A 20,812-nucleotide genomic window follows, 5' to 3' on the forward strand; every position below is an offset into this window, starting at 1 on the left:
ATACAATAATTCTGATTTGTTTTAAAGTAACTGCAGTTCCAAGTTTGGAAGCAAACTGGGATCATTTGTTTCTGATGTCACTGTGAGGATGCAAAAGAAGAAAAGAAACAGGAGAAAGGCACAAGCCCGTCACACGAATCCAGTGGTGTCAAACTTGTGACCTTCTAAGGGTTTTGGACTTCAGCTCCCAGAATTCCTGGACGTTGGATAAGCTGGCTAGGGCTTCTGGGAGTTGTAGGCCAGCTACAGAGAAATAAACACCTGGAAGACACTCACTCTGCTCTGTGTGAAGTCTCTAAACATGGCAGCCAGCCCTTCGTCGTCGATATCGCAATCCGTCTTGATGGCAACGTTCAAGATGTGAATGGGCTCCTCCCGAGCGCTCTGCGGATTGAAAATGGACCAACTATGTATCCACCTTCCTTACAAAAGGACAGACAGATGGCACTTTGAGCAGGTAACGCCCTACCTTGTCTTCGTCGTAGAGGGATGGGTGGCCTGCTTCCGGGAAGGTGGGGCTTTGAGGAGGAGAGTCGCAAAAGCATCCCATGACTTCGTCAAAGAGTCTGAAACAGAAGAACCAGAAAAGGCAGCAGATGATGCACCTCACACGGAAAGTGGGCTCCAGCAAGCTCCCAATCATTCATATATTTAGATGGTGACAAAAGACAAGCAAGAATGCCCTAGAAAACTGCACCAAACTATTGTTTCTTGACTCTATGCCTTTTTGGAAGAAGAAACTCTATGCCTTTGTAAATCTGCTACAAAACAGGAGCTTTTTGTTGAGAATAACAACATCTAGAGAACCATAAGAAAAACGCACTTCACAGGAAATCTGCTACAAAACCGGAGCTTTTTTGTTGAGAATAACAACATCTAGAGAACCATAAGAAGAACACGCTTCACAGGAAATCTGCTACAAAACAGGAGCTTTTTTGTTGAGAATAATAACATCTAGAAAACCATAAGAAGAACACGCTTCACAGGAAATCTGCTACAAAACAGGAGCTTTTTTGTTGAGAATAACAACATCTAGAGAACCATAAGAAGTACACGCATCCAAGGAAATCTGCTACAAAACAGGAGCTTTTTTTGTTGAGAATAACAACATCTAGAGAACCATAAGAAGAACATGCTTCACAGGAAATCTGCTACAAAACAGGAGCTTTTTTGTTGAGAATAACAACATCTAGAGAACCATAAGAAGTACACGCATCCAAGGAAATCTGCTACAAAACAGGAGCTTTTTTGTTGAGAATAACAACATCTAGAGAACCATAAGAAGAACATGCTTCACAGGAAATCTGCTACAAAACAGGAGCTTTTTGTTGAGAACAACAACATCTAGAGATCCATAAGAAGAACATGCTTCACAGGAAATCTGCTACAAAACAGGAGCTTTTTTGTTGAGAATAACAACATCTAGAGAACCATAAAAAGAACATGCTTCACAGGAAATCTGTTACAAAACAGGAGCTTTTTGTTGAGAATAACAACATCTAGAGAACCATAAGAAGAACATGCTTCACAGGAAATCTGCTACAAAACAGGAGCTTTTTGTTGAGAACAACGACATCTAGAGATCCATAAGAAGAACATGCTTCACAGGAAATCTGCTACAAAACAGGAGCTTTTTGTTGAGAACAACGACATCTAGAGATCCATAAGAAGAACATGCTTCACAGGAAATCTGCTACAAAACAGGAGCTTTTTGTTGAGAACAACAACATCTAGAGATCCATAAGAAGAACATGCTTCACAGGAAATCTGCTACAAAACAGGAGCTTTTTTGTTGAGAATAACAACATCTAGAGAACCATAAAAAGAACATGCTTCACAGGAAATCTGTTACAAAACAGGAGCTTTTTGTTGAGAATAACAACATCTAGAGAACCATAAGAAGAACATGCTTCACAGGAAATCTGCTACAAAACAGGAGCTTTTTGTTGAGAACAACGACATCTAGAGATCCATAAGAAGAACATGCTTCACAGGAAATCTGCTACAAAACAGGAGCTTTTTTGTTGAGAATAACAACATCTAGAGAACCATAAAAAGAACATGCTTCACAGGAAATCTGCTACAAAACAGGAGCTTTTTGTTGAGAATAACAACATCTAGAGAACCATAAAAAGAACATGCTTCACAGGAAATCTGTTACAAAACAGGAGCTTTTTGTTGAGAATAACAACATCTAGAGAACCATAAGAAGAACACACTTCACAGGAAATCTGCCACAAAACAGGAGTTTTTTGTTGAGAATAACAACATCTAGAGAACCATAAGAAGAACACGCATCCAAGGAAATCTGCTACAAAACAGGAGCTTTTTGATGAGAATAACAACATCTAGAGAACCATAAGAACAATATGCTTCACAGGAAATCTGCTACAAAACAGGAGCTTTTTTGTCGGGTTCCAGGGTCAGAGAAGCAGAAGAACGGCCTACCTCAGGGGAGCATGCTCGCTCCATCAATATTTAACATTTATACAAATGACCAGCCACTGCCGGAAGGGACAGAGAGTTTCATCTATGATGACAATCATACCATCACCGCTCAAGCAGAGAGCTTTGAAATGGTTGAACAGAATCTCTCCAAACATGAAAATGTGAGTAGATCAATAGGTACCGCTCTGGCGGGAAGGTAATGGCGCTCCATGCAGTCATGCCAGCCATATAACCTTGGAGGTGTCTATGGACAATGCCGGTTCTTCAGCTTAGAAATGGAGATGAGCACCAACCCCCAGAGTCAGACATGACTGGACTTAACGTCAGGGGAAACCTTTACCTTTATCTTTTATACCACTGCAGAAATTACACTGTTTAGCCAGTATTGCACCACCTGATATCCATGGGGAAGTAGCAGCCAATAATGAAAAGACTAAGGCATTGACATCTCCGGCCCATCCTCTGCTCAGATATCAACCAGCAAGCCAATGCCTTAAATCAAGAAAGAGCTTCCTAAGATCTCCAGAGATATTCACAGGAACACCTCAGCAAGCAAGAGTCCAAAAGTGGCAGGCTAAAACCCGGAACCTCAATCAGTGGTTGATACCAGATGAGAAACTCCCTCCTGGGCACACAGACTTGGAAGACACTGAACAGACTGCGCTCTGGCATCATAAGATGCAGAGCCAACCTTAAGAAATGGGGCTATAAAGTGGAGTCCACGACATGCGAGTGTGGAGAAGAGCAAACCACAGACCACTGACTACAATGCAACTTGAGCCATGCCACATGCCCAATGGCGGACCTTCTCATAGCGACACCAGAGGCTCTCCAAGTGGCATTTAGTAAAGGACATTTAGTAAAATGCCACGTTTTACTAAATACATTATAACTGTATTCTCAATTTGTTTCTGACACGATAAACAAATAAAACCAACACCTGCAACAATTTAACAATCTCAATGGAGCTTTTCTCCACCCAAAGAGAGCGAGGCAGCTCTTTGTCTTACCGCACGAAGTCTTCGAAGGTCCGGAAAGACACCATGCCGCCCATGCGCTGGCAGGGTGGGGTGAAGGAGTTGTCCAAAAGGACGTCGCTGACGCTGGCCACGTGGACCATCCCGTAATGGTTGAGGTTGGAGGAGAAGGACATCCTAAAGAGCAGTGGCAAAGGAGAGCAGACGTCAGGAGAGACACAAAAAGGGCCTTGAAGATTATTAATCCAAAGTAGAGAAAGGAAGGCAAAAAGAGGGAGCTATTCTCCACCACGCACAATGGATGCCCTTAACCCAAGCAGACCGATGACAGCTTCCAAAACACGGACTTCCTCAGCAGAACACACAAATTAGCTGTGCCCGGCCACACGTTGCTGGGACAAAGTGTGGTAGGATGGGAAATAAAAGTGTTGAGGAATTGGTGGTAGTTAATATACGATAATCCAGTTCAAAGCAGACACTGTGGATTATCTGCCTTGGCATTCTGGGTTATATTGCTGTGTGGAAGGGCCTTGATTCTACACTGCCATATAATCCAGTTCAAATCAGATAATCTGTATTTTCTAGGCAGTGTGGAAGAGGCCTAAGAGAGCCCTGCCTGTTTCCTGGTCACCATTGTGGCTGAGGGGGTTGCTATGACACGAAAGCTCAAGGCCTACCCTTCTGACTGGCAGCCAGGGGGAGAACGGCTCTTCCTCATCCTTACACTGTATAAAAATGTAAAGTGCATTTTTCCCATGGAGTAAACAGCAAAACCACTGAACCAAATCACACCAAATTTGGACACAAAAGACATAGTCATCCAATCTATGTCTTTCAATAAAAAAAACCTAGAAAAATAAAGTCCAAATTACAGAGGATGAGGAAGAGCAGTTCTCCCCCGGCTGCCAGTCAGAAGGGTAGGCCCTGCACCTTCATGTCATAGCAAACCCCTCAGCCACAATGGTGCAAGGCCTACGCTTCTGACTGGCAGACAGAGGGAGTATGGCTCTTCCTCATCCTTATACTGTTTAAATATGTAAAGTGCATTTTTCCCATGGAGTAAACAGCAAGACCACTGAACCAAAGCACACCAAATTTGGCCACAAAAGACATAGTCATCCAATCTATGTCTTTCAATAAAAAAAACCCTAGAAAAATAAAGTCCATATTACAGAGGATGAGGAAGAGCCGTTCTCCCCCCCCCCCCCCCGGCTGCCAGTCAGAAGGGTATATATACAGTATATATAGATATGTCTGGGGTAAATGTATGCACCTGATGTTCCTTTGGGTCACAAAGTGGAGTTCAGATACGGAGAAGGGAAGCTAATATGATCCTTCCCTTAAAGGAGCATGGCGACAAGCAACGGGAACGTTGTGAAAGCCTCAATGCACTTCACTGGTGTTCAGTTACTTCCAGTGCAGTAAACCGGATTAGTGCTCCCAATGAGATGCGAAAACAGCTCCATTAGAAGCGGAAAGAAATACAGCAGGAGCGTTTATGGACCCTGCCTTACAAAAGGGACGTCGAAACCTATTTCTCATAATTGGAACGACTCTCGGCATTTTTTCAAATGGGAAAAACAAGAAGCCAGAGGTGTTCCTCTTAAGCGGAATGACACGTTGTCAGTTCCCGGCCTCTCAAGGACACAAACAAGTGCCAAAAACGGCTGCCAGGGAACCGCCGTCCGGCTTCTTGTTAACACGGAAGCAGCCCTGTTCTATGACAAATGGCTGGCGGGTATAATTTAACTCACGTCTACACAACGTGTAGACTGACACACATTTGCTCTGTCCAGTGCGCAAGGGGAACGGAGAGAGAGGAAGGGCTTCTGGATACACTCATGTGTACATTTGGAGATTTTGGGTGACAAAATTGAGCCCCAATTTTATGCCTGATCTATGGGTCAATGAAAATGCTTTATGAGAAAATTTCCCTTCTCTGTGGAATGACCCTCAACTTTAAGACCAACATTACGACCAAAAATCGTAAAGTCGGTCCCAAATCTTATATATATATGAGGTCAACCCATACACAACTACATGGCAGGTTGTGTCTGCCTCAAGGATGAAGTAAAAGATTGCAAAATGCAAAGAACATGTTGGCTGTGAATGTTCCGGGCTGTATGGTCATGTTCCAGAAGCATTCTCTCCTGATGTTTCACCCACATCTATGGCAGGCATCCTCCGAGGTTGTGAGGTCTGTTGGAAACTAGGAAAGTGGGGTTTATATATCTGTGAAATAATGTCCAGGGTGGGAAAAAAGAGTCCCTCTGGCGAGATGGTGGCGGGGTACAAAAATAAAATAATAATAATAATAAAAATTATTATTATTATTATTATTATTATTATTATTATTATTATTATTATTATTATTATCCTTATCCTTTATAGGGAGGTGCTAGCTGGCCCTGATTGTTTCCTGTCTACAATTCCCCATTCTCTGAGTGTTGTTCTGCAAATTCAGGCTTTGAAGCTGCAAGGCTAGAACTGAATAATAATAATAACAACAACAACTTTATTTTTTTATGCCCTCTCTCCCCAAAGGGGACTCAGGGCGGCTAACAAAATAAAAACAATAGCAATATAAAATACAAGAATAGCGTCACAGCTTCAAAGCCTGACTGCTTCCTGCCTGGGGGAATCCCTTGTTGGGAGGTGTTAGCTGGCCCTGATGGTTTCCTATCTGGAATTCCCATTTTCTGAGTGTTGTTCTTCAAAGTCAGGCTATTCACTGCTAATCAGGGTGGCCAATGGCAACATTCACACTTGCCTCCAACCCTTCTTGGCAGTGGGTTGGACTGGATGGCCCATGAAATCTCTTCAAACTCTACTATTCTATGATTCTATGACAAGAGCTCTTTCTCCCACCCTGGACACTATTCCACAGATATATAAACCCCATTTGCCTAGTTTCCAACAGACCTCACAACCTCTGAGAACGCCTGCCATAGATGTGGGCGAAATGTCAGGAGAGAATGCTTCTGGAACATGGTCATACAGCCTGGGAAACTCACAGCAACCCAGTGATTCTGGCCATGTTGACACTGGGATGTAGAGACATGTACGTACAATACGGCCCCCGCTATCCACAGGACGCATACCTGTGGTTTCATTTATTCACATCTGACAAAATTACAATGTATTATAAAGCATAATTTTTTTCCCCTTATGCTGCGGAGAGGTATCCTCTTGATTTGAGTCCCTCTGGGGAGAGAGGGAGGTCTAGAAATAATAATAATAATAATAATAATAATAATAATAATAATAATAATAATAATAACAGCAGACAAAAAAACAGTACAAGAAAGCCACACTACAAACTAGAGCTGACAGCTGGCACAACAAAACATTGCGTGGAAAGTTCCTTGACAAAATTGAAGGAAAAGCTGATAAGGAGAAGACCTGGCTCTGGCTCACGAATGGGACCCTGAAGAAGGAGACAGAAGGCCTGAGCCTTGCAGCCCAGGAGCAAGACATCAGGACAAAGGCCATTCAGGCCAAGATCGAAAAATCAGCTGATGACCCAAAATGCAGACTGTGCAAGGAAACCGACAAAACCATTGATCATGTCCTCAGCTGCTGTAAGAAAATTGCACAGACAGACTACAAACAGAGGCACAACTATGTGGCCCAAATGATTCATTGGAACTTATGCCTCAAGTATCACCTCCCAGCAGGAAAGAACTGGTGGGATCACAAACCTGCAAAAGTATTGGAGAATGAGCACGCAAAGATACTGTGGGACTTCCGAATCCAGACTGACAAAGTTCTGGAACACAACACACCAGACATCACAGTTGTGGAAAAGAAAAAGGTTTGGATCATTGATGTCGCCATCCCAGGTGACAGTCGCATTGACGAAAAACAACAGGAAAAACTCAGCCGCTATCAGGACCTCAAGATTGAACTTCAAAGACTCTGGCAGAAACCAGTGCAGGTGGTCCCGGTGGTGATGGGCACACTGGGTGCCGTGCCAAAAGATCTCAGCCGGCATTTGGAAACAATAGACATTGACAAAATTACGATCTGCCAGCTGCAAAAGGCCACCCTGCTGGGATCTGTGTGCATCATCCGAAAATACATCACACAGTCCTAGACACTTGGGAAGTGTTCGACTTGTGATTTTGTGATATGAAATCCAGCATATCTATCTTGTTTGCTGTGTCATAATAAAATAATAATAATAATGTTATATTATTATTATTTTATTATGACACAGCAAACAAGATAGATATGCTGGATTTCGTATCACTGTCAGCTCTAGTTTGTAGTGCGGTTTTCTTGTACTGATTCTTTGTCTGCTGTGCTTTGATGATGATGATGATTATTATTATTATTATATTGAGGAAAATGAGATTGAAAATGTGTCCCAGGTAGGAGCAGACAAGGGCTTTTCCCACTCCGGGAGGGATTCAAACCAAAGCAGCTCCTCCCCAGCTCCGTCATTCCCCTCAAAGGACACAATATTCCTCCCAAGGTAGACTCCAAGGTCCTGGAAGAGGAGGAAAGAGACTCGGTTCCATCCGTTCGGACTCCCTGAGCTGGAAAATTTGACATTCAAGCATGCATAATACAGGCGATGGCCCAGGAAGCTTGAAAGACCCGTTTGAGCATCTCCGGTGAAAACAAGCCTGGAGTGAGATGTCCGTTCTGCTACGAATTTTTATCGGAGGATAGACGGCCACCAGAAAAAAACAGAGAAAATACCTCTTTTGCTCCAAAGACCTAGAAGGACTTCCCAAAGCAAGAAAGCCAAGCCTAGAAGCACGTGAGGTTAGTTCTATTTTATTTTTCATAGCATGCAAATGCTGCCCTTTGGGAAGAAAGGAAGAGGAAACGGAAGCAGAACACATTTAATGAACGGAGAAAAAAAATCATGCACAAACCAGGAGCTGTTAAACCGCAAAGGGAGCACAAGGCAATGGAAAGGTTAAACGGCAACGATGGTTAAAAAACCCAACATAAACAACACGTTAGAACTACACATCGAACTAACAGCTATTTTTCTTTTCTCAGATCTAAAACGGAGAATTACCGTACCTGTTGAGCGTGGGTATGTTCCCTCTGCAATTAAACAATCACAGTTAGTTACAGATTGGTTAGTGCAAGCCGTCATTCAAATGAATCAATCAATCGTTGGAAATCTGAACCATTCAAGCCGGCGAATGGAGGAGAAGGCACACAATTGGGTTTGCGGGAGGCCCAACGTTTGGATGGATACATATCAAGGAATCAAAACCGGGATGGCCAATCCGGTGCCACAAAAGAAGAGGAATCCAGTCCAAAGAGGTGCTGCAGAAAACCATCCCGCGTCTCAAAGGGACGGGAGCGTTTTAAATGAACAAACCCTTCCTTCAAGAGTCATCATATATGTGTGTGTGTTTATATATATATATATATATATATATATATATATATATATATATATTTACACATACAATATAATTTACAATAATATATAATAATTATAACATATTGTATATACATATAATATTCATAATATTATATTGAAATACGATATAATACTAATAATACAATATAATAATATTAATTATCTATATATATAAAAGGGTAATGAAATTTCGGTCTAGGACAAAACAACAAAACTACACATCCCAGAAACACTAAACTTGGCAGCACAACCCCTCATCCATGCCTTTACGTTCATACAACAAAAAGAAAAGAAAAATAAAGTCCTAACTAGAGGGAGAGGAATAATTGTTTTTATCCAATTGCTGCCAGTTAGAAGGCTAAGCTCCGCCCACTTGGTCTCCTAGCAACCCACTCAGCCCAGGGGACTGGCAGAGTTAGGCCTCACTTAGGCCTCTTCCACACTGCCTATAAAATACAGATTATCTGATTTCCCATACCACCATACTTCGCCACAGCAATGCGTGGCCGGGCACAGCTAGTACAATATATTATATTATTAGTATAGCACAATATAAGCACTATATAAGCATTATATATTATTATATTGTACTATTATTTATTTATTAGCGACATTTATATCCCGCCCTTCTCACCCCGAAGGAGACTCAGGGTGGCTTACAAGTTATATATACATACAATATATTATATTATTAGTATAGCACAATATAAGCACTATATAAGCCTCAGAGGTTGTGGGGTATGGATCAACCTCTGAGGATGTCTGCCACAGATGTGGGCGAAACGTCAGGAGAGAATACTTCTGGAACATGGCCACACAGCCCGAAAGACATACAACAACCCTATTATTATTATTATTATTATTATTATTATTATTATTATTGTGTTGTCGAAGGCTTTCATGGCCGGGATCACAGGGTGGTTGTATGTCTTTCGGGCTGTGTGGCCATGTTCCAGAAGTATTCTCTCCTGACGTTTCGCCCACAACTATGGCAGGCATCCTCAGAGGTTGTGGGGTATGGATCAACCTCTGAGGATGACTGCCACAGATGTGGGTGAAACGTCAGGAGAGAATACTTCTGGAACATGGCCACACAGCCCAAAAGACATACAACAACCCCATTATTATTATTATTATTATTATTATTATTATTATTATTATTATTATTATTATTAGCAGCAGCAGCAGCAGCAGCAGCAGCAGTATATTGCTAGCTGTACTGAAGATTGATGCTACTTATATACCAGGGATGGAGAGAAATGTGGCTCTCTAGATGCTATGGAACTGCAATCCTCATGACTTACAATGGCTAAGAAAGATGGGTTCTGCAGTCCAGGGCCACCTTAACAGCCACGTGTCCTTTACTCCCTGGTGCAGACTGCAAAATGCATGATGTAAAACAATAGGAATCGCTCGCTAGATGAAAATGTGTGGCCTTTTTCAATTTGCACAGCTTTCTACACCACCTCCTTTGGCTTTGAAGTCCTCTTTTGTGTGGGACTCCACTCCTCCTAAACCAAAATATACCCAAATAAAAAGCAAGCGGACTATCTTTCCTTCCAAATCTTTTGTTGGGAAGATCGAAAACTATTCACTCCCCACCCTTTCGTATTTCCCATTCTTAGTTTACCCCAAACAGCACCGAAGGGGAAAAATAAGTGACAGGGACATGCCCTTCTTCTCCATGTTATCACCAGATTGGTCTCAAAGCACTTCACTCGCACATGCACAAATCAGGTTGTCTCTTGAACCATTCGGCTAGCAAGTGCACCCATTGTAGAGCTGGGATAAGCTGAAGCCAAGGCAAAGTGGTGGGGCACGGAAATGTATGGGGTCTATTCTGGGGTTCGCTCTCCAGAAGGCGAGTTAGAATAACTGGGGTCCCAAAGGACAGGTTGGACCTCGATTTGCCATCTTGAGAACATCACCCAACTCCATCCAACTCCATGATAGACAACTCAGACAAGTTGAAATAAAGTGGCCAAATGGAGCCATGTCACCGTTGTGCTTGCCCACACAGATCTAGGTCCCATTGAGTTTAATGGCGTATGTGATGCATAAACATATATGATGTATGGTTTGAAGGGAATGTATGAAGATGTATGGACTGGGCTGTGGCACTGCTGGTTAGTAGCCAGCTGCAATAAATCACTACTGAGAGGTCATGAGTTTGGATCCAGCCCGGGTCAGAGTACTGTATATACTCGAGTATAAGCTGACCCGAATATAAGCCGAGGCATCGAATTTTACCACAAAAAAACTGGGAAATCATTGATTCCAGTATAAGCCGAGGGTGGTAAATTTCAGAAATAATAATAATAATAATAATTATTATTATTATTTTATTCTTATACCCCACCCCATCTCCCCGGAGGGACTCGGGGCGGCTTACATGGGGCCAAGCCCAGTCATAACAATATAAAAACCAGCAGTAAAACAAATCAAACAACAATAAAACAAGTTATGCAATAATAATAAGATAAGAGTGAAATAATAAATGTAATAATAATAATAATAATAATAATAGAGTAAAATAAATGTAATACGTAGTAGCAACAATAATAGAGAAAAATAATAAATGTAGTAGTAGCAACAATAATAGAGAAAAATCATAAATGTAGTAGTAGCAACAATAATAGAGAAAAATCATAAATGTACCATGTATTCTCGAGTATAAGCTGACCCAAATATAAGCCAACCAGGACCCTCACCCGAGTATAAGCCCAGGGGGGCTTTTTCAGTCTTAAAAAAAGGGCTGAAAAACTAGGCTTATACTCGAGTATATACAGTAATCATCGTTTTTTCTCTACATGGAAAATAAACTAAGCCCAACCTTGTCTCCAAGTGCTAAACAGAAGCATTTTGGAAAATCTAAGTAGATGAGTTCTGTTTAAGGCCACTTTGGGGGCGTTCTCTCCCCCCAAATACCTCACAAAACCCCCTCCACGTATCCAGGGTGTACAATTGCCAGGAAAGTGTTTATTTTGAAATCCATCCCCAATCGAATCTGGCACGGCGCCGCATTCCAATTTGCATCCCATTATCCACCGGCTGCCCCCTTTCCAATCTCTCCCTTTCCTGCCCTCTTTCAAACGGGGCAAAGGCAGGCAAATTGCCGCTACCTGCGGCTCCATTAGCATCAAGCCCGCCGCACTAAACAACAGAGATTGACAGGTGTCCTGGAAGCCGTCGCCTCCCTCGATGGGTCCGCGTTCTGGCCGGGCAAGGACCCCAAGAGGGTCCTAATGATACGTTCCCACTCCTCCCTCCAGGTTTTCGTGGGGCTCAAGAGCCACCAGGCACCGAGGCTGACTTCCTATCAAGAACCCAGTGATTGATGGAGAGAAGGCTGCTTGGCTGACAACATACGCCCGACCGCTGAGATGCATCTCTTGCACCAGATATTTAAATCTTATGCACAGATCCCCGGTGGAGTGACAGGGCCACTCACATAAGGGCTGGGGAAGCTTTTGACAAGCTAAATCCTTATCTACTCTGGCCCAAATATGAGCCAAGATTTCCACCACAACCCAAAGTTTACCAAACTGTGTCTTCCAGGGGATATGAAATCCAGCTTCTGTGAGCTGAAGTCCATGCCTAAAGGACTAGAGTTTGGCCTAATTCCATCTTTGGTGGAGTTCCAAGTGCTCACGGATTGCAGGTGAACTATACATCCGAGTACCTACAGCTCCAAAATGTCCAGGCCAATTCACCTCAAAACCCACCAGTATTCAAATGTGGGCATATAATAATAATAATAATAATAATAATAATAATAATAATAATAATAATAATAATAATAATACATCACACAGTCCTAGACACTTGAGAAGTGTTCGACTTGTGATTTTGTGATATGAAATCCAGCATATCTATCTTGTTTGCTGTGTCATAATAAAATAATAATAATAATAATAAGTTAATAAGTTGTGGAAAAGAAAAAGGTTTGGATCATTGATGTTGCCATCCCAGGTGACAGTCGCATTGACAAAAAACAACAGGAAAAACTCAGCCGCTATCAGGACCTCAAGATTGAACTTCAAAGACTCTGGCAGAAACCAGTGCAGGTGGTCCTGGTGGTGATCGGCACATTGGGTGCCGTGCCTAAAGATCTCAGCTGGCACAGCTGACGATCTGCCAACTGCAAAAGGCCACCCTACTGGGATCTGCGCGCATCATCCGAAAATACATCACACAGTCCTAGACACTTGGGAAGTGTTCGACCTGTGATTTTGTGATACGAAATCCAGCATATCTATCTTGTTTGCTGTGTCATAATAAAATAATACAGTAGAGTGTCACTTATCCAAGCCTCGCTTATCCAAGCTTCTGGATTATCCAACGCAATTTGTAGTCAATGTTTTCAATATATATTGATATTTTGGTGCTAAATTCGTAAATACAGTAATTACTACATAACATTCCTGCATATTGAACTACTTTATCTGTCAAATTTGTTGTATAACATGATGTTTTGGTGCTTAATTTGTAAAATCATAACCTATTTTGATGTTTAATAGGCTTTTTCTTAATCTCTCCTTATTATCCAAGATATTCGCTTATCCAAGCTTCTGCCGGCCCGTTTATGTTGGATAAGTGAGACTTTAGTGTATTGGTATTATTACATTTATTATTTTACTCTAGTATTGTTGCTACTATTACATTTATTTTACTCTATTATTATTATTACATTTATTATTTCACTCTGATCTTATTATTATTATTATTGCATTTATTATTTTACTCTATTTTATGTAAATATTCAAAAACATTTAACCTACTGATGCCTCAATTCATGTAATTTTATTGGTATCTATTTTTATTTCTGAAATTTACCACTCTCGGCTTATACTGGAGTCAATGTTTTCCCAGGTTTTTTGTGGTAAAATTAGGTGCCTCGGCTTATATTCGGGTGGCTTATACTCAAGTATATACGGCATGTGTATAGATTAAAGGTCTAAACCAGGGGTCCTCAAACTTTTAAAGCAGAGGGCTGGTCCGCAATCCTTCAGACTGTTGAGGGGCCGAATTATCATTTGGGGGGGGAAATGAACAAATTCCTATGCACACTGCACATATCTTATTTGTAGTGCAAAACAACAACAATAACAATGAAAGAACAATACAATATTTAAAAATGAAAATAATTTTAACATAAACCTATCAGGATTTCAATAGGAAGTGTGGGCCTGCTTCTGGCCAATGAGATAGTCAGGTTAATTAGGATTGTTGTTGTTGTGAGTCTTCAAGTCATTTCAGACTTTGGGCGAGCTTAAGTCCAAAATTATTTATGTATTCATTTACTATATTTATTTACTACATTTATATCCCACCCTTCTCACCCTGAAGGGAACTCAGAGCAGCTGTATGTACATACAGTATATTATATTATTAGCATAGCACAATATTAGCATTACTATATTGAACTATACCACTATACTGTAATATTATATGTAATATATAACATATAATTAATATATGGTATTATTATTAGTAGTATTATATTGTATAAAATGATAATATTATTATCAATATCATATGTATATACAACGGATATAAAAATATTATATTATAAATGAGGGCGGGGGCCAGGTAAATGACCTTGGAGGGCCGCATCCGGCCCCCGGGCCTTAGTTTGGGGACCCGTGGTCTAAACATTTAGCCCTGGCTGCTAGGTAAGGAGCCAGATCTGTAGGGGAAAAAAATCTTAGATTGTAACTAAGCATGAAACACTATCCTGATTAAATCCTGCCCTTGTGTAGAAATTTCTGTTCACATATTTCATCCACATTAGTCAAGCTGGATCCGGCCTATCTGAGCAATAGCCAATTGGTGCTGATTCTCCAACTTAGCTTTACCCCACCAGGAAACTGTTAAAAAGACTCACAAAGCGATGAGGATTAACACAAAAAGGGAGAAGCTATCAACGGAATTGGAAGAGGGGAGGGGAGGAGGAATGAATCACCGAGATTGTGGAAGAAGGAATCCAAGATTGGCATTATTTTTTAAAAAGCCCAGCAAACGGACCTTCCGAAACAGCACGCAATTATTTGCAAATATTGTAGAGACGGGAAGAACAGATGAGACCACATTCAATGGCCCATTGATATCATTGCAGCGAGATCTTTGTGCAGCTGGGCTTGGAGGACGGGAAGCAGGTTTTGAAGAGCGGGGAGGAGGGTTTCACGAGAGAGATGTCCTGATGGATTCTCAATGAACCGAGGCCGGCGGCCTCATCGGCCAATGGAATAAAAGGCACAGGATACTTGGGAAACAAAAGAGGAGGAAAAGAGCCCCACAAAAAGAGCGGGTCGGGTTTTTAGAGCTGAACGGCTATGGATCAAGAGCAGCACCCAGCGGCTGGGGACAGGAATCGTTGCCTTCTTTCTTCGTTATGCTGTCACTGTTATGTTCCACCAAACCACTGTTTACTTATGGCAATAATCCTATGACGGAAAGTTCAGAGGGCGTTTGTCTTGCTTTCCTCTGAGGCTGATGAGGGTCTGAAACCTTTTGCAAGTTACATTCCCTCAACACACACTTTGAGCAGGTGCCCAACAAAAATAAACCCATTTCCTAGATTTTCTGTTTTTTCCTCCACCACAGACATCCCAGCTGCTCCCCCTGTGGCCGGAATCAAACACACCCTCAGGAAGCTGGAGAAGGTTCAAATTGCCTCTGTGTCTGTCTCTGTTCTACCCTGTTTCCCCTAAAATAAGACATCCCCAAAAAATAAGACCTAGTAGAGGTTTTGCTGAATTGCTAAATATAAGGCCTCCCTTGAAAGTAAGACCTAGCAAAGTTTTTGTTTGGAAGCATGCCCGGCGCCCACCAAACAAAACACCATAGCATGCAGGATTGGTACATGTATATACCAGTTGTATATGGAAATAATGGTAGTAACAAGAAATTCTTGACATAAGTCACAGTTTGTCTGGTTTGGTTATGTTGGTTTGTGATGATAACTACTGTACAGTATAGAATAAATGTTCATTTTTTGTTCAACAATAAATGTGAATTTTTCTTCATGGAAAAATAAGACATTCCCTGAAAATAAGACCTAGCGCATCTATGGGAGTAAAAAATAATATAAGACACTGTCTTATTTTCAGGGAAACACGGTATGTGTATATGGCATTGAATGTTCGCCAATTATGTGTATATTGTGATCCGCCCTGAGTCCTCTTTGGGATGAGAAGGGCAGAATATAAATACTGTAAATAAATAAATAAGGGCATGAAAGAAAGAGATTATCAAACCATGGTGGTCATTAACATACCCACTGGCCCTGACATGCATTGCAGATTGAGAGGTGACCAATAAGGGATGCTATTAGTCATGATTACTCACAATACAGCAGATAGGGCAATATGGAAATCCCTCTTTTCCCCATCAAGCAAACAACAGCCCGAAAGACATACAACAACCCAACAGCCTTTCCTCTACGACCTGCAGTGCTTCTCCCCCTGAATGGAGGTACCTGCATTTAGGCCTAACCTGTTTGGATGCGACGTGGGCAACATGAACTGGAATTCCACCACACACGTGTTGTCCTTGAGCTGACGGTGCTGGACGCTGTTGAGCTCGTAGGCGATGTATGCTCTTCGAACATACACCTGGGATGGAGTGGGCAACAGACACACAAACAGACAGGAAAACAGACCGTTAAAAGGATGCAAAGACTTGGAAAAGAATCAACACTACAAAACCAGTCCGAGTCAAGTCCAAATAGTCAAATAATATATTGTCTGGAGCTAGAGGTTCCTAGTTGCTGACTGAGCGGCGGAAAAAAAGAACTGGCTAGCCCCGTCCACAGGGCCTTATATACTCTACTGGGGAGAGTGGGCGGGGCTCACGCCAAAAAGTTTCACTTAGAGGTTCTAGAACAGGGGTCCTCAAACTTTTTAATCCGAGGGCCGGTCCACAATCCTTCAGACTGTTGATTATCATTTGGAAAAAAAAAACAAAACAAATTCCGGTGCACACTGCACATGTCTTATTTGTAGTGCAAAAACAACAACAAGAAGAACAATGAAAGAACAATACAATATTTAAAAATAAAAACAATTTTAACCCAACATACATTTATCAGGATTTCAATGGGAAGTGTGCTCCTGCTTCTGGCCAATGAGATAGTCAAGTTAATTAGGATTGTTGTTGTTGTTGTTGTTGTGTGCCTTCAAGTCATTTCAGACTTTGGGCGAGCCTGTCTAAAATGTATTTATTTATTATTTATTTATTTACTGCATTTATTTACTACATTTGTATCACAGCCTTCTCACCCCAAAGGGGACTCAGAGTGGCTTACAAATTATATGTACATACAATATATTATATTATTAGCACAGCACAATATTAGCATTATATATTACTATATTGAACTATAGCACTATACTGTAATATTATTAGTAATATTATATGTAATATAGAATATATAATTAATATTATAATATGGTATTATTATTGGTGTTATATTGTATTACATTATAATATTATGATCAATATTATATGTATACTAGCTGTGCCCGGCCACGCGTTGCTGTTGGCGAAGTATGGTGGTATGGGAAATAAAGTACTGAGGAATTGGTGGTAGTTAAGGTAAAGGGTCCCCTGGGCTGAGTGGGTTGCTAGGAGACCAAGTGAGCAGAGCTTAGCCTTCTAACTGGCAGCAATTGGATAAAAACAATTATTCTTCTCCCTCTAATTAGGACTTCATTTTTCTTTTCTTTTTGTTGTATCAACCTAGAGGCATGGATGAGGGGTTGTACTGTCAATTTCCAAGGTTGTAGGGTGTTTACTTTTGTTGTTTTGTCTGCTGCCGTGATGCCATCACTCTTTTATATATATAGATACAATATATTATATTATAAAACTGAGGGCGGGGGCCAGGTAAATGACCTCGGAGGGCCGCATCCGGCCCCCGGGCCTTAGTTTGGGGACCCCTGTTCTAGAAGGTTCCGAAAATGCTGCGCAGGCGCAGAAAATCCCGTATGTGCGATTTCCACAGAAGCACCACGAAGAAGAAGCAAAAAGAACAACGGGCATCGCATTCTTTCCAATGAGAGGAAACCTACCTCAAGAGCTGCCATCCTCACGACTTGGTTGCTGTGGTAGAAGAAGTTCGGAAGCACATCAAAGATGGACGTCTCAGAAAGGATGAGTTTCTAGAAGGGATGGAAGAGACAACTGACACTGGAACCAGGGGCTCAACTTTCTTGTTGATTCTCTCAAAACTGGTATCTAGAACAACACTCTGTATTTATTTATTTACTTACTATATTTATTCCCCTCTCTTCTCGCCCCGAAAGGGACTCAGAACAGCTTATAGATTATGGCAAAATTCAATGTCAAAATATACATACAATTAATAAACAAAAGTTAAAACAAATAAATACAATAAAACAAATTAAAAACATAGTGCCACGTCCCATAGTTGTCGTTCAAGATGTTACATTCAAGTCGGATTTCATATTAAAAAACTATTCACATCCCTCCAAGATGAAAAGGTGTATTCTGAGCATCCATACCTGCAAGTTTTCAATGCAGAACTGATGCCCATACATGTCGATGGCCGAAAGGAAGATGGACTCCACCTGGTTGTGGCGCAGTTCGTACGAGGGCAAGTGGGAAGCAATGAGGACCTGGACAGGCATGAAAAAGCCACAGTGACGTATTTGAAATCTGTTTAGAAGAAAACCGAACTGCAAGCTTACATTCACAGAACACAGCTGAGACACTGAAATAATAATAATAATTATAATAATAATAATAATTATTATTAAAGTAATTGCTGTGATATGTTGTTGGGCTCGTCACCATGTGAGCCGCCCCAAGTCTCTTCGGGGAGATGGTGGCAGGATACAAGAATAAAGTTCTTCTTCTTCTTCTTCTTCTTCTTCTTCTTCTTATTATTATTATTATTATTATTATTATTATTATTATTATTAACACCACAAGATGAGTCCACAGCAGACACTCTGCTGGCTATTGTATTATTATTATCATTATCATTATCATTATTATTAGGTAAAGGTTTCCCCTGATGTTAAGTCCAGTCGTGCCTGACTCTATAATAATAATAATAATAATAATTATTATTATTATTATTATTATTATTATTAACACAAGATGAGTCCACAGCAGACACTCTGCTGGCTGTTGTATTATTATTATTATTATTATTATTATTATTATTATTATTATTATTATTATTATTATTATTAGGTAAACGTAAAGGTTTCCCCTGACGTTAAGTCCAGTCGTTATTGACACAACCACATTGTATGACACAGCAAACAAGATAGATATGCTGGATTTCGTATCACAAAATCACAAGTCGAACACTTCCAAGAGTCTAGGACTGTGTGATGTATTTTCGGATGATGCGTGCAGATCCCAGTAAGGTGGCCTTTTGCAGATTGTGATTTTGTCAATGTCTATTATTTCCAAATGCCGGCTGAGATATTTTGGCACGGCACCCAGTGTGCCCATCACCACCGGGACCACGTGTACTGGTTTCTGCCAGAGTCTTTGCAGTTCAATCTTGAGGTCCTGATAGCGGCTGAGTTTTTCCTGTTGTTTTTCGTCAATGCGACTGTCACATGGGATGGCGACATCAATGATCCAAACCTTTTTCTTTTCCACAACTGTGATGTCTGGTGTGTTGTGTTCCAGAACTTTGTCAGTCTGGATTCGGAAGTCCCACAGTATCTTTGCGTGCTCATTCTCCAATACTTTGGCAGGTTTGTGATCCCACCAGTTCTTTCCTGCTGGGAGGTGATACTTGAGGCATAAGTTCCAATGAATCATTTGGGCCACATAGTTGTGCCTCTGTTTGTAGTCTGTCTGTGCAATTTTCTTACAGCAGCTGAGGATAGGATCAATGGTTTCGTCGGTTTCCTTGCACAGTCTGCATTTTGGGTCATCAGCTGATTTTTCGATCTTGGCCTTGATTGTAGTTGTCCTGATGTCTTGCTCCTGGGCTGCAAGGATCAGGCCTTCTGTCTCCTTCTTCAGGGTCCCATTTGTGAGCCAGAGCCAGGTCTTCTCCTTGTCAGCTTTTCCTTCAATTTTGTCAAGGAACTTTCCATGCAGTGTTCTGTTGTGCCAGCTGTCAGCTCTAGTTTGTAGTGCGGTTTTCTTGTACTGGTTTTTTGTCTGCTGTGCTTTGAGGAGTTTCTGAGTTTTGACTTCAATCAAAGCAGGTTCTTCACTTTGCTTTACATATTCTGCCAGGGCATATTATTATTATTATTATTATTATTATTATTATTATTATTATTATTGGGTTGTTGTATGTCTTTCGGGCTGTGTGGCCATGTTCCAGAAGCATTCTCTCCTGACGTTTCGCCCACATCTATGGCAGGCATCCTCAGAGGTTGTGAGGTATGGCATACCTCACAACCTCTGAGGATGCCTGCCATAGATGTGGGCGAAACGTCAGGAGAGAATGCTTCTGGAACATGGCCACACAGCCCGAAAGACATACAACAACCCTGTGATTCTGGCCATGAAAGCCTTCGACAACACATTATTATTATTATTAGGTAAAGGTTTTCCCTGATGTTAAGTCCAGTTGTGCCCGACTCTATTATTATTATTATTATTATTATTATTATTATTATTATTATTATTATTATTATTATTATACCCCACTTTTTCTCTCCACAAGGAGACTCAAAGTGGCTGATCCACTAACACAAAGATATACAAGTATTTTTTCCCATTTATGAGCAGCAGAGATTCTCTGCTGAAGAGGGGACTATTCGTTGGAAAGGGGGAAGGAAATCTGCAACAGTGAATAAAAAGAGAAAGAAAGGCGTAGCTTTTCATAGTATGGATTCAAAGGTAAACAAGCCCAAAGTGGCATTCAAATTGTGGCCACCATTTCCGAAAGAGTCCTTCTAAGTCGGACCCTCCTCTCCAAGAGATATCTTGCCCTCGCCAAGCCGGGGGAGAAACCTAAATTGGCTAAAAAGGTGTCGAAGGAGGATGG

The 20,812-nt window shown here is 41.2% G+C and overlaps 1 protein-coding gene across 7 annotated transcripts in view; it reads right to left on the reverse strand.

Annotated features, from left to right (window-relative positions):
- The window catches only part of acaca (acetyl-CoA carboxylase alpha), a 178,059-nt gene that overhangs the window by 88,908 nt on the left and 68,339 nt on the right, over window positions 1-20,812 (reverse strand). For 5 of the 7 annotated variants that reach the window (XM_062959350.1, XM_062959349.1, XM_062959347.1 and 2 more), the window contains 7 exons: window positions 18,345-18,458; window positions 17,892-17,981; window positions 16,315-16,433; window positions 8,466-8,489; window positions 3,459-3,602; window positions 470-566; window positions 277-384 (listed from right to left, as the gene is read on the reverse strand). In XM_062959350.1, the coding sequence (XP_062815420.1) occupies window positions 277-384; window positions 470-566; window positions 3,459-3,602; window positions 8,466-8,489; window positions 16,315-16,433; window positions 17,892-17,981; window positions 18,345-18,458 (696 nt within the window). The remainder of the gene's footprint in view (window positions 1-276; window positions 385-469; window positions 567-3,458; window positions 3,603-8,465; window positions 8,490-16,314; window positions 16,434-17,891; window positions 17,982-18,344; window positions 18,459-20,812) is intronic. The other 2 variants (XM_062959348.1, XM_062959346.1) reach the window with 1 other exon arrangement.

Source organism: Anolis carolinensis, unplaced genomic scaffold (assembly GCF_035594765.1).
Source record: "Anolis carolinensis isolate JA03-04 unplaced genomic scaffold, rAnoCar3.1.pri scaffold_7, whole genome shotgun sequence".
Lineage (NCBI taxonomy): Eukaryota > Metazoa > Chordata > Lepidosauria > Squamata > Dactyloidae > Anolis > Anolis carolinensis.